The sequence below is a fragment of the Panthera tigris genome, chromosome A3 (genome assembly GCF_018350195.1).
Source record: "Panthera tigris isolate Pti1 chromosome A3, P.tigris_Pti1_mat1.1, whole genome shotgun sequence".
NCBI classification, from domain to species: Eukaryota; Metazoa; Chordata; class Mammalia; order Carnivora; family Felidae; genus Panthera; species Panthera tigris.
Window position 1 is genome coordinate 5,030,625 of NC_056662.1, and position 14,399 is coordinate 5,045,023.

Below are 14,399 nucleotides of genomic sequence, written 5' to 3' on the forward strand. Positions count from 1 at the left end.
GTCAACATCACACCAGAGCACGGGAGTAGTGATTTACACGTCAGATAGCACACCTCCTTTTTGAGACCGGTGCGTCCTTCCCCCCCATCGTTGTCCCTCCACATTCACTGAGCTCCTGCCGAATGTTAGGCCCGAGTGCACACGTCCCTCAAGAGTCTCCAAGTGGTGAGCAAATAGCGCTCACCAGTGTCGCTCAGTACCTTTTGTTTTCCGGTGCCTGCCCCCCGGTGGGGTACTAATGAGCGGTAGGCACACGCAGTCTGGCTTTGGGCATGTGGCGGCAGAAGCCAGGGTGACTCCCCACTTGCATATAATGGAGGGATTGGCTGAACTTTTGCGTGGCATTTTCACTGCACGCGATACGCCCAGTGGGGCAGAGGGGGCTGGGTAGACCTCTCATGCTCTCGTGAGGCTATGATCTGCTCGCCCCCGGGAGGCCCGGGAGGGTCGGGTGGCCAGGGAAAGAGGAGGACCGGGCCCGGGAGGATGTGGATTTCACGTTTACCCATCTTACTTCCAGTCTGTTACATGGTGCTGAAAGTGCCCCCCTCAATCTTAACCTAGTTCCGCAAGGCCGGCGCGCACGGAGCCAGACCTGCCCACGGGAGGCACGTCCGCGGGAACCAGCAATTTCCCGTGCCGTAGCTCCTCTCGTGGCATGATGGGAAACCCAGTGGAAGACTCTGCCTTGGCTGGAGCTGAGCTGACCGGGCTCTCCCCAGAGGCCAGTGCCACCCTCAAGCTCCCTGAGAGGAACGACCTCCCCGTCAACAGCCACCCTGGACCCGGCTCTTGGACCTGCCCAGAGAGTCCTGAGGACGTATTCAATAATTTCCTCTATTGGCGAACTCCTCTCCCTGACATAAGCAAGGACCTAGAAGAGCTGCTTCTGAGCGAGGCTGGGCCACGCGAAAAAGGCTGCAGCAGACCCGAGGCTGTGCAAAACAGCTGCGTGGCCAGGAGCGAGATTCAGAAAGTCCTTGATAGTTTACAGGAGCATGTGATGGATGATCCAGATGTTCAAGGTAAACGTCATCCATCGTGATTAAAGAGAAAACGGGGCCTTTCTGGGCTGTGCGCCACAGCGCCTGTGTGTGCTTACCTCGACGCACACAGTGCCCACGTGGGCAGGAGAGACTCTCTCTTGGTCTCCCCACGCTGGAGCTCTGGGGATCTCTGTGCAGGTACCTGTCGGGTTTTGCCTCCTGGTTTTGCAGCTGTGCGAGGCCGAAGTCAGCTTTAATAGAAAGGCAGATAGTTTGCGGGGCCCGTCTGTAGCAGTGGAAATTTTATGAGCTCCTTGGATGCTGTTACATCATTTCCCACGTTATAATGCTTTTTCTAGTTACAAACCGCTGAGAATGGTGCTCCTTTTGGAGCCTATTAACTCAGCCCTTAGCCAAACTTTAAGGTTTTTGTCTTTGTACAGCAAGGAAAAGTACAACTTCTTCTCTGGGGTATTTTTCGTTTTATGACTAGTGCTCCCACTGAGCATCTGATCTGGGAGCCGGGCCTTGCAATCCATATCCATTATCACGCCTCTCCTTGCTCTAAACAGTGCTATATTTGTATTCTTCCTTGGGTTGGGGAAATTGGAAAAAACAACACTGGCTGCTGTTGCCGGGCAAAGATTTGTGAAGCTTTCGGGAAAGGAAATGTGAAAATCCAGTTAGCCCTCTGATTATTCTGTTTCTTTAAATTTATAAAGGAAATTAAGTCAATGTTTGCTGAAGGATTGAGCACATGTAACATATCACTTCTAATAGCTACAGACAAAGGTCTGTTTTTGGAAAACACATTTCGAAAGCTGCGTTGATCTCAGTGCTGGGACCCGGGCCGGGTGTTGGGGCAGCAGTGACCTTACGGTCAGGTGGAGGGGTAAACGAGCCACGGGTACAGGGTGCAGCAGGGGCTGGGACGGGAGGAGGCATGGTGCGCCATGGAAGCACGGGGCAGGACCCCTGAGGACAGGGGAAGTGTCTGAGGGAAGGCCTTGCAGAGCGGGCAGCGTTTGATGTGGCCCCCGAAAGACGACGGCTAGGAGCCCGCCGTCCAGAGGAGTTGAGAGGGATGAGTTTCAGAGGGTTCCTTCAGCTCCTGGAAATCGTCGTTTGTAAAAGCTCACGTGTATGCGCGTGCCTGATTTCTTTTTTGAAGAAGGACCCGTGGCTTTTCATCAGAGCTCATAGGGATCTGTGACCCCCAAAGTTTCAGAAATAAACGACACGCTGGCTATTTGTGAACTGGCTGCTGCTGGAAATGTGACTCGGGCCATTGGGAAGGGCCTGGTGTGCTGCGTTAAGGAGGTGGGACCTTGCCCTGGGCCCAGCGGGGAAGCCAGCTCCAAGCTGTAAACATTTCAATGAATCTTGAGGTCTGTTGAATGTAACTAGTAGAAAGCAGGATGTAGGAACTAGTGTGTGTGTGTGTGTGTGTGTGTGTGTGTGTGTGTGTGTGTGTGTGTATGTGGTGAAGGCAGCCATCTTGCTTTATAAATGGGGAGCAGGACCCCTCACCGAGTAGGTGGACCTTACAGACACTGGCATTCAGGCACCGTGGAAGATGATGGAGGCAAACCCTGATTGTCCTAATTGAGGCGTTTCGAGTTCAGATTTGATGCTCTGTGCATGGCTCGTGTTTAGTTGGAACAGTTAAAGTTAATGGCCGTAAATATCACCACCTCCCCGAGAGCTCGTTCTGGGACCCCGGAGCACGGCTACTGCCTGGACAGATGTGCAGAAGGCGCGTGCTCACGTGGCACACCCACAGCCAGGCTGCCTTGTTGTGAACACCCCTCTGAAGTGAGTCCCTGCAAATCAAATAAAGTTATTAAAATTCTTGAAACTTCTCTTCCTGCAGCTCAGGTTCAGGTATTATCAGCTGCACTGAGAGCCGCACAGCTTGACTCTGTGAATGAGCCCGCGCACAAGCCGACAGAAGGTCTAAATGAAGTGTCCGTTTCAGATCCCAGCCCTGCCTCTGACAATCAGATGGCTCTGTCGGCTTCATCATCGCAGAAGGAGCTCTCCGTGGCCAGGATATTACAAAGCACAGTAAGCGTTTGCCCTCTCCCTCTGCCCCCGAGGATGTGACAGAAATCACAAAGCTGCATTTTCTTTTATTAATATATCTTGGCAGAGATGATAAATGCCAAATTTAATTTTGTTCTTAAGGTCATGTTTTGGATAACTAGACAACCAATCAATCAGGTGATTGATAACCCTGACTCTTCTCCACAAAAACAGGAGTGGGGGGACCAACGAGTATCTTCCCTCTTCTCCGAAGAGGACGAATCTTGGTTCTTTGGGGGAGGATTAACCATACACATGCCCCGATTCACCGCTGTTTTACAGCTTTTGGTAATAGCACAGGGTGGGTTCAGGCGGCTCCTAGAGCTGGAGGTTGGCCCAGGCCTCAGCAGGTGGCCCACCATGTCCGGTCCTCGCCCTGTAGATGCTCTCTTGGCACATGGTCGCTCCAGTGGTGGCCCCGGCATGCTGTTTCTTGGAGGAGAGACTTTGAAAGGCCAACGGCTCAGCAGTTTTTATCCTGCAGCCTGGAACCGGCCCCCGTGAGACTGGGAGTCTGCATTCAGGGAGAGGAGGGAGCCCGCAGTCTGCTCTCACTTCGGGTCCCTTAAGCTTTCCAGCTCGCCAGTGGCGAGAGGCTCTGACGCCTTCCTAACTCCTAGTAACTTGCTCTGGGGCCACTTTGAGCTGGGGTCCTTCAGGGGGTGAGACTAGAGCTTCAAAGTCTGGGAGGAGTCCAGGACCATGAAATCATGGGCGTGTTGGCCTCTCCTCCGTCCCTGTGCCATGGTGGATCGTCTCAGGCCCTCGGGGGGGCCGGAGCCCCAGCGGCTGCACCACCCACACCGTCCATAATGAGATCTTAGGGACTGAGAGAACTCCGCACCTCCCTTCCCCTCTGGGCCTGTTCCAATAAAACAAAACAAAAGACCCGCTTGAAAAGCCTGAATATAAGATGTTTAGGGGTTTGTCCAGGTTGTCTTTGATCAGTAAGAAATGAGGTGATGTCCTGTTTTGCTGGTTTGTTTTCAAAAACAGGCAAGAAAACTGTCGTTGGTAGCGTGTTGCCTAGAGGGCGGAGATCACAGGTTAGGGAGAAAGGCATGGCCGTGTCTGCTGTGGTGGAGACGTGATCGGAATCTGGCTTCTTTGTCACATCCGGAAGTGAGAGAAAAGAAAACGGACAGATTCCTCCGAGTTGGCTCTGTGGCGTGAGGGATTGGAAAGGGCTCGTGTGAAGCAGGCCTTTGGCTTCTGGGGTGGGTGCCAGGGCTTTTGGATCCGCAGCTGGACTCTTAGGTTCCACTGGGATCAGTCAGGATGCTTCCCATTGCAAAAGAAGGGAAAGGGAACAGAAAACTCCCAGAGCTTAAGTGATCAGGACAGTGTTCTCTCCCAGAGACGACAGAAGAGCAGCCGAGGCCGGGCGGCTGGCTAGTGCAGTGCCTCGGTGTTGACCCCGCCCCTTGTGTCTACTCTGCCTTCTTCGCGCACCGTCCGTGTGGCGAGATGCCCAGTGCGGGGGGGGGGGGGGGGGGGGGGCGGTTGCGGGGGGGGGGGGATGGTGCCCTGGAGCTTCTCACCTGTGTCTTGACTGCCAGGTGGTGGTTTTCTGGGGAAATGACCTTCCAGTGCCTCTTGAGGTTTGCTGTCACTGGTGGTGGTACGTTGCACCCGGGGCGAGTGCTGTGCATAACAACCGGACCAGAGACTTCGGAGTCAGATTAACTCCTGCGAGAAGACGAATGACTTGTTGCGTATTAACATATACGCATTTATTAACTTGGGGAAATTGAGGTCTTGGGTTACCATACCAAAACCTTTCTGTTTGGGGCTGGCCTCTGTTGAAACAAGCAGTACGTTTCAGTGGAAACCTGGGGGGTTGAAGATTGTGGTAGCATATGCCTCGGAGCAAACGAAGCATCTATCGGTGTATTAATCGACTTTCCTGGATCATATATTGAGCTGATTTGTCAGGATCCATTAAGCTGGCAGACAGCATGACATTTCAAGTGCACGTAGGAACCCATGTGACGGTTGGAGGAGAAGGTCAGGTTCATCTCTGCTAATGTAATCAATGATCAGAGACCAATATGTCACCGCTGAGTGTTCCTGCTCATTTTAATTGTTAACCTAATGTAAAGGTCCATCAGCAAACGTTAGAAGTGTTTGTACACGTGAAAATCGAGAATGGTTTTCCAGGTAAATACTCCTTTATCAGCTGTGTCTTTTCGCTCAGACGGAACAGGTCTTCCCCTTACTCCGCTCCATCCGTCCCGGCGGGTGTCTCCAGTTCCCGAGAAATGCCGGACGAGTTCGCTCCGAGCTGCCTTCTGGGATGGCTTTTGTCTTAAACTTGTGACATTACTTGCCGGGCATTGATTAGCCACCCCGGGACCCTGGGGCTTAAAGGATGGTCAGTGTAGGTTGTCGGTTCTCACCAACATCAGCCTGTCCTCTCTAAGGGCCTCAAGCAGTCTTGAGATGAAAATGTACGACATCTGTTTGCCTTGGCACTTAAGGTGACCGACCTCTACCATGTCGTCTGTAACCGTGCAAATGTATTTTTTCACATCTGGAGAGATACCAGTGACTGGAAGGGAAGCACCAGTATTGGTCCGTGGAGGTCATTTCCGGCACCGAAAGAGGACTCCTTGAGGGGGGAACAATAGGACAGCTTCCTGTTTGGGGTAAGTTCGTAACGTGTCCCATCAACTCTGCAGGACCCTGGCGAACCCTGCGGTGGAGTCAGGGACCCTCTGGAGACCGAGCAGAGGCATCTCCCCGCCCCACTCGAGGAGAATAAATCTAAATTACAGGTTTGTTCCTTGAAAAGAAAAGCAGTTGAAAACTTCACATTTTCTGGAAGTTAAATTTAAGAACGGCCAGGGGAACCAGAGAGTTCCCATCGATATTAATGACTTCTCTTCGTTCATCATCTGTGTTGCTGATATTTCCTCTGTAACTTACTTAAAAAAAAAACACAAGTTCTGAAGGAGTGTTTAGAGTCTTTTGAACAATCTAGAACGGTATTTTAATAAAGCAAATCAAGTATGAGAAAAAAATGTGACACCTGTCCTTTAATAGTATCTATACAAGTCATTTCGGTTTTGGGGGGTTTTTTTGGTCTGAAAAATTTTTGACAGATTCTTTGGTTGAACTATGTTTGACTTGGTTCTATCTTGTGGATTGGCTTCTTGTGTTATGTAGGGTCTCTTAAATGCTTTAAATGATTGTATTCCATTATCCTTATAGACCTAAAGGTAAGTGGGTGATGTCTGAGGAAGGCGGTGACCCATCCCATCAGTTGGGAGAAGCTAGTGAAAATCTGCGTGTATGGGCTCGAGGTGCCAGGCAGTCACAAGACAAGGTGGTTTCCGTTCTCAAGAGCGTGTGCATCGGACTAACCAGATGTTGGTGTCTAGAATGTTCTCTGGAATATCCCATGTTAGACAAATTTGGAAAAGATGGGTCTAGACATTGCTTTAACCTCATTCGGTCCAAGTCGAAAATTCACCTCCTGCAGAGCAGTTCACCAATCCAGAGCCCTGAGCTTTGACGAAGGCCTCTGGTTCCTCTGACGTCTCTGCTTTGCTGTTTTCACCTCCAAATTCCAGACTCCTTGTTTTTCTCAGCATTTTCCTTCTCTCCTGCGAGCATGATGGTCTCCTTTCTCTGCTCTTTCCCAGGATGTAATACCTCAGCCCCTGCTAGATCAGTACGTGTCGATGACTGACCCAGCTCGAGCCCAGACTGTCGATACCGACATCGCCAAGCACTGCGCCTACAGCCTCCCGGGGGTGGCGCTTACCTTGGGCAGGCAAAACTGGCATTGCCTCAAAGATACGTACGAAACGCTGGCTTCTGACGTGCAGGTAAAACGAGCCCGTTCGGCGGCACACGCGGAACTGGGGGGGCGGGGTGGGGGGCGCGGTGGTCGTCTGCTTGGGAGTAAAGGGAAGGGCCACAGGGCGTGCTGGCCTGTTTCTCATGTGGGTGCCATCTGGCACGCCTACCAGGCCTTCACGAGATGAACGCTTTGGTGGCCGACCCCTGGAGGTGTCAGTTCTGCCCTAAAAATGCCATCTGTGCTCTTGGTGACGGTGACTCGCGCTTGCTTCCCGTGATCTGTGTTCTGTGCACCCGCAGTGGAAGGTGCGGCGGACCCTGGCCTTCTCTATTCACGAGCTGGCTGCGATTCTTGGGGACCAGCTAACAGCAGCTGACCTGGTGCCCATCTTCAACGGATTTTTAAAGGACCTGGATGAAGTACGAATAGGAATTCTCAAACACCTGTATGACTTTCTAAAGGTAGGAAGAAGGATTAAAAATAAAGAGCAGACCTTCCCACTTCAAAGCAATGTCTTAAAAAAAACAGAAACAAACCCCTGGCTGCGTGAAGGAGCAGTGAGAAACAAAAAGCAACTAGTCTGGGTTTCTTCGGTTGAAGTCTACCATCCAGAGTCTTACAGAGGGTGTTCTCGGTGATGGGTGGCTGTTGTTATTTGTTGCCTTTGAATCTTCCTGTCCCTCGGAGGCCTCATCCCACGGAGGATGCTAGACGCGTAGCCTAGCGCGCCCCGTGAGGACGAAGGAACCCCGGCCCCCCGGGTGGTGCGCACCGTGCCCGGGGTCACCCGGGGGAAGAAGCCGGCTGCGCTCCAATCTCAGTTCTGCGGGAGGGCTCTCTCTGCAAGACCTTGCTGCTTCCCTTCCGGCCTCTCCAATTTTTGTCTTAAAGGAATGATGAGTGTAAAAATAAGGCTTTAAAAATGACCTAGAGAAACTAATTACTCGCATCCACACGACCACGAGCTGCCCTTGACGGACTGGGGCTCATGACGCACCGGCTCTGCTTTGCTCTCCTGCTGACGGCAGAGAGCTGACTCCCTGGGAAACAGCAGTGGCGTTGTTTTCTGAACACACACGCACGTGTTGTTTTCAGGCAGGAAACCGTGAGAGGGGGAAGAGCTCGGGGGCATTCAGGAACACACAGGCACACACACCCACCGGGGCGGAGGTCGGAGGCATTCGGGGGTACACGTGAGGTCCCTTAGCAGCAGCCTTAATTTACAACCACACCGGGTGATAGACGGGGCTCGAGGCATCGGGGGAATGCACAGATCTTGCCGGGGACGATCGTACGAGTTCAAGTGTAATAAAACAATACATTCGGGGTCGTTCGGAGGGGTTCTGCCCTTTCATTTATGTATACATTTTTCAAAAATAGTTGCTTCATGAAGACAAGAGGAGAGAATATCTTTATCAGCTTCAAGAATTTGTAGTGACCGATAACAGCAGGAATTGGAGGTTTCGATATGAACTAGCAGAGTAAGTAAAACCTGTTTGGGGACACGAGAAGGCAAATTAGATGGAATAATTCTTAATTTTCCTACCTTATAATTGATTTCTAAGCTCGCAGTAATAGCGTTCTTTTGGATAAAGAGATTATGTTTTTATTAAGGGATAAAGTGAATTCCGCAGCACTAAGTTACAAATACCACGGTCTCCGGGGAGATATTCATTTTCTGATGAAGACAGGGCTCGAGTCACTTTGGAATTAGAGTGTTCTGCTGTTCTCTAAGGCAATTTATTCGAACCAAATAAAAGATGAATCACCCCCTCTTCAGTATTCTCCTATTAATCGGAAGAGTTTTTGCCAAAGCCTTCCCGAACATTCTGAGTGTAGCCCTCTCTGCAGGGCACAGCGTGCTTATGCACTTCAGCTCCTAAAGAAAATTACGCTACAGAGAGAGACACGAAAGGGGCTCAGTGAGACGAGACGATTGTTACATAAAAACGTCCCCCAAGGTGCCTCCTCTGTGCACATCATCTCGTGTGTGAAGGACTTCCTTAATCCCAGCCTGTGCCGGCACAGGGAATGTTAAAGGTGTCCCTGATTCCCAAAGAGTTAAAGCTGTTAATAGGGCTCTTTCCTGAGGCAGGTCATTGTGCATCGCACAGTATTGGGTGGACTTGGTGGCGATGGTGGGCGTGTGGGTGTTAGTTTTCACCTTGTCGGGATTTATCTCGGTAGCTTTACTTTTCATTTTTCTTGCCCTCAACTAGAAATCTTTCAAATAATTGTCTTCCCTGTAGAAATCCATCAGGCTTTTGCAGCTATTCAGGCTATGATTTGGCCGATGCCAGGGGCAAACTAAAAGATTTTCTCTTCGCTGTGATCTTTAATCATTATGCTTAATTTGAGAGATTGAGGTTTTAGTCATTATGCCATGTTCCTAGTTTATATTCTCAGAGAACCGAGAAAAACAGGCCCACGTTTTCCATGAAAGCATTGCGCCCTCTAGCGGCAGCGCGCGGGAACTCGGCCAGGTCCGTCTCCGGGCGGGCCGACCCGCTTCCCGCTTCCCCGGCGGCCGGGGGCGGTGGCTGGGCACCGGGGATGGGGGCCGGGGATGGGGCCAGGGACCCGGCACCGATGGGGTGGGGGCGGGGGGGGCCGGGGCCGGGCTGACCTGCCTCCCGGGAACGGGGTTGGGACCGAGGGACCGGGGCCGGACTGACCCGCCTCCCGGGGCCCCGGGCATGGGGACCCGGCGGGGGACCGAGTGGGGGACGGAGCCGGGGCCTGGCCACGAGGACCGGCTTCCGCGGGCCCCGGGCCGGCGGGGCTCGCACCGCCGACAGCGTTATCTCGGAGCCCTGGCTATCTCCCATCTCTGCCGTGGTTATTGAAGCCAGAGCCACTGATATGAATTCTGTGCTCCCCGCGCCCACGGTACTGGTATCATTTTTCTGAAAACAGTGCTTTTTGATATGAAAGTATTCCCCGGCACTCCTGGTTTCTGGTTCTAACTTCCTTCCAATCTCTTTTTCATTTCCTTTCGTTGCCAGCGTGGAAATAATGCCATTTATTTTCATACCCCTTCTCTCCATCCCCATTTAGAAGAGAGTGAGAGCTTTGGTGGTAGGTTTTCCCGTCCAGCCATCTTATGAATTTTTCCCTTGGAGTAGAGAGCCGAGGCTCCCAGTTCTCTCCAAGCGGACCTTGCTGATTGGGGAAAAAAAAAAAAAGGGTTCGAGCTGCCTGCCGGCCGCTTGGGGAACAAAGCCGAGGCTCCTCGGAGGTTCCCCTGATCTGTTGATCTCTGGGAACTTCAGCGTTCTGGCTATTTTTATGTTATCTGATTTTTCAGAGTTTTATGTGCTTTCCAACTGATAACCCAGAATTGAAATATTATCCCTGTTCATAAATTTCTCAGCCTCTGTTTTACAAAGTTTAATTTATTTCCTTTTTGTTGGATTTGTTTGGGTGAGATGAAGACAGACGATTTTCTTTTTCCACTTTATTTTGCGTGGTATTTCCCTCGGCTTTCTGCTTTTGGCATTTTACTGACGGAAAGCCTCGCTAGGTCCACATGTGCCCTTAATTTCCCAGCCCGGCTCTTTTTATCTATAAAATGAAATGAGAGTAAGGAGACATTAGTAAGGTATTTTTTTTGCCCTAAAAACCAATTTCCTTTTTTTTTTTTCTTTCTTCAGACAGCTGATACTCATTTTGGAACTCTATAATCCCCATGATGTTTATGATTATTTAATGCATATTGCCTTGAAGTTGTGTGCAGATAAAGTTTCTGAAGTTCGATGGATCTCCTTCAAGCTTGTAAGGAATCGTGGCTTTTTTGTTTGTCTGTTTGTTTGTGATTTTTGGAAATAGGAACATTTCTGTTTCTTCCATTTTAACCCTTTTACTTTCTGGGGCTGATTTTTCAGTATACCTATGAAGCCAGCTTTTTAATTTGAAATTAGGAACTGCATTATGGTTTTATCAGCACGTAAGATAGCCTTTTTCTTAAGCTGTATGCTTCAGTGATAGAAATTATGGATAAATCATTTTCTATATGAGACCCTGTAAATGATGGCTTAGTGTTTCCTTAAACACAGGCTGGGCTTAACCCTACGGCATGGTTTTGTAGAAAAGTAGTTAGTAAGCAAAAGCTCTGTCATGGAAAAAAAGGCTTATCCTGTTTCTTACCTGGGCTTGTAACCAGCTGAATACTGGGTGGGGGGATGGAATCTCATTTGGAAATATTGTCTTACTAAGGTACTCTGATGGTATTAAAATTTTACAAACGTGGCATGTTCCGAAAGGTAATGATTTAGTTATTATGCAAGAGGACATTTCCTAAAATTTGGAAATCTTAAGATTAAGAATGTATTTTCCTAATGCTAGTCCTTTTTTGAATTTCATTTTCTGAAGGGTTCTACATGTGCGAGTGTATGTGTATTGCACAAGTCTTTTCTCCTCTGTGTTCTAATGATGACCGTGACAAAAAGTACCCTCTCCCACGCTTATAAATTCATTTTAAGAGCCATACAAATGCCTAGTCTCCACGTAGAGTAGGATTCATAATTCAAATAGATGGCAGCATTTTAAATGTGCTCTTCTGATATTTGTTACAGGTTGTGGCCATTCTGCAGAAGTTCTATTCACACAGTGAAAGTGCGTTGGGGTTAGCTTTCGTCCATGAGCTCATCGTAAGGTTCCGGCACTGTGCTAAGTGGGTTGGAAGGCAAGCTTTCGCTTTCATTTGTCAGGTTAGCATGGCCAGGGGCGGCCGGGTGGGGCAGGGTTCTCCGCTGGGATTTTCTTACGTTGCCACGGACTGATATCAGATGCGTCAGACATAGGTCACCAGCCAGGCATCTGGAGATCAGTGCACCGAACGAACCCCTTGATCTCACGGGAGATTGCGGCCAACCCGCTCAGGCAGAATGATTTGCCCAGGCTTCCCCAGCCCGTCTGTGCATTCGTCCTGAAGGCGTTGACTGAACGCCTGCCGTGTGCCAGGCACATTCTAGACGGTGCGGAGCCAACTCGCTCCTGCTCTCCCAGCACTTCCCCTCCGGTGAGGTGAGGGCCGGGCCCGCAGCCCTGCCCCCCCCCCCCCCCCCGCCCTGTCCAGGGCAGTGGCCATCGTGGCACCTCCCCTCAGCCAACTGCCTTGGAGGGAGGCTGCGGTGAAGAATAGAGCAGTAGGGTTGGGGCTGAGACCATTTCATCTCTGCAGGGAAGTTCACGTCAGCCGGTCCGGCTCCTGGGCACCGTCCCTACTTAGTGTCCTGGAAATGGTGGGGTCGAGGTTTGCCTGGGGCTGATGGCTGCCACTTCTGGAATGCTGCTGCGTGCCAGGTACCTGCTCATCTGATCCTCAGTGGCAAGAGCTGCCGTGTGTCAGGCACCTCACACCTGTGTACTTTCAGACCAGGTTTTTTTTTTTTCTTGAAGGGGAAGCAGTTGAAGCCCAGAGAGGTTAAGTGACTCAGTCAAAATCACACAGGAAACATAAAGCCGTGATTTTTTTCTTTTCCCGCTAACGTGTTATTTAAGAAGTTTTAATGTTTCCCCATGCACATGTTCAAGCATGTACAAAGGTGGAGGGAACAGCATGACTCTCCATGAACCCCTCACCCAGCTCTGTCAATATTACAGTCAAGCTGTAATGGGACTCTAGCTCACCCAAGCCCCAAAGCCCCCTTTCTCTCCCTCACACCCCCTTCCCCCACTGAGGGACTCACCAGGGCCCCCTGTTGGGCTGGAGGGGCATCACACGGTACTTTGGGGGTCAGCTTTGCAGAGTGCAGCGACTGACGGATTTAAGTGCCAAACTCAACAGACCGCAGGCCTGACGCCACAGATTTCTGCAAAGAAGAAGTCAGTGCCCCAGGTCATTTTGTGGAGAAAGGGCGAATGAGATACCTTCGCTTTTATTTTTTAGTTCTCCATCTGAGATTTAGAAAATCCATGATGAGATAAAAGGAAGAAACACCCAACTAATTTTGTTCAAGAAAAATCAATGTGTATGTGCTTTCACGAATTAATTATTAAAGATTTAGAAAACCCACAGACAGACAGACAAAAGGAAAGGGTCGTTTGATGGCAATTTCAGTGCCGCTCCAGGGACGGATCCTAACCTGGGGTTTAGTGAGGGCCCACGTGGCAGGTGGGGATGAACTGATGCATTTGACGTACCTTGCACACTGCCTGGCACTTAATAAATGTCAGCTGTTACCCTGTAGTGGGAAGATGTATAGGACTTAGAAGCCACACGCTCAGCTTGGAATCAGGAGACCTTTGGGCGTCGCCACTTTGGACCAGAATTGCCTCACCCGTAAAACTAGGCTTGTGCCGATTCCCGTGGCTGGCTATGAGACGGGACTCTGTAAGCAGAGTGGCGGTGGGCAGGCGCTGGCGATCATCCCGGAGGCGGTGTTGGTTGGGTATTCGCAGAGGGCCCGGCCTGGATTGGAGATGGGGGTTGGGCTGTCGATAAGACAGGTGCGGTCCCTGCCCTCAGAACCTGAGGTCTGGTGAGTAACAAAGGTGAGGGTTCTTAACCTTAACAGGTGGGCGCTTTGCTAGATTCTTTGCGGAAGCAATCTGCCCTGCCCATCACTTCCCCACTGCACAGATGAGAAAACTGAGACCCAGACAGGCGAAGCCATATACTCAAAGCTGTGAAGCTAATGAGTGACCAAGTTAGGCTTGGATTTACAGAAGTGTACGTATTTAGAAAAAAACATGCTGATCACTCTTGAGTATCAATTTTTGACTGTGGTTTTCTTCCATCACAGGCGGTGGTGAGCGAAGAGTGTATCCCCGCAGACCAGTTTGTCGAACACTTACTCCCCAGTCTTTTAAGCCTCGTGTCAGATCCTGTGCCCAACGTGAGAGTTTTACTAGCCAGAGCTCTGCGGCAGACGCTGTTGGAAAAGGGTATGTGGACCGCTTTTCTGAACTTACACGTTTTAAAAACTTCATCGGGCAGCAGCTAGATTTCCTCTAGGAGATTGTGGCAGATTGCATGATAGCAAACTCCAGACTTATTATATAACTTGATGTATTCACTTTTATGCAGAATCGTTCGTTGTTCAGAAAATGACTAAGGAAATGAATGTGGTCCGGTTTTCACATTTAATGAACGTAATGCTAGAATGCAAAACATCGCCGTGTTCTAGAAATGCGGGAAACTTTTGTAAACGTTGACTTAGGACATAGACATTATGAAAGGCAGCAAATGTAAGCCTTAATTACACTGAGGTTTTGATGGTATTAATTTTGTAGTCAGAAAAATGTCGAGCTCAGCCTGAACAGGACTTAACTTTAGATTGTGTCCCTCGGATGACACGATCACATCTAAGCCACGGGTGGGGCGGGGCATTCTGTCCCCGAACGTACCTCCCTTGCCCCTTCCCTCCCACACCTCCCCCTGCCAGCAAACCTGCGCGCCCCCCGCCCCCCACACCGTACTCCACATGCTGTCAGTTATTTTGTAGCAGAGGGGAGAAGACATGACATTGAACATTTCTGAACTACAGTTTTAAAAATGTGCATACCTACCCATTCTT

At 50.3% G+C, this 14,399-nt stretch overlaps 1 protein-coding gene across 10 annotated transcripts in view; it reads left to right on the plus strand.

Annotated features, from left to right (window-relative positions):
• Nucleotides 1-14,399, plus strand: part of LOC102965516 (serine/threonine-protein phosphatase 4 regulatory subunit 1-like) — an 82,685-nt gene that overhangs the window by 65,957 nt on the left and 2,329 nt on the right. For 7 of the 10 annotated variants that reach the window (XM_042980069.1, XM_042980070.1, XM_042980073.1 and 4 more), the window contains 9 exons: nucleotides 565-1,025; nucleotides 2,860-3,053; nucleotides 5,753-5,848; nucleotides 6,719-6,904; nucleotides 7,179-7,340; nucleotides 8,260-8,360; nucleotides 10,533-10,653; nucleotides 11,454-11,588; nucleotides 13,626-13,767. In XM_042980069.1, the coding sequence (XP_042836003.1) occupies nucleotides 565-1,025; nucleotides 2,860-3,053; nucleotides 5,753-5,848; nucleotides 6,719-6,904; nucleotides 7,179-7,340; nucleotides 8,260-8,360; nucleotides 10,533-10,653; nucleotides 11,454-11,588; nucleotides 13,626-13,767 (1,598 nt within the window). Of the gene's footprint in view, nucleotides 1-564; nucleotides 1,026-2,859; nucleotides 3,054-5,752; nucleotides 5,849-6,718; nucleotides 6,905-7,178; nucleotides 7,341-8,259; nucleotides 8,361-10,532; nucleotides 10,654-11,453; nucleotides 11,589-11,681; nucleotides 11,905-13,625; nucleotides 13,768-14,399 lie in introns of those variants that run through there. The other 3 variants (XR_006215347.1, XM_042980072.1, XM_042980071.1) reach the window with 3 other exon arrangements.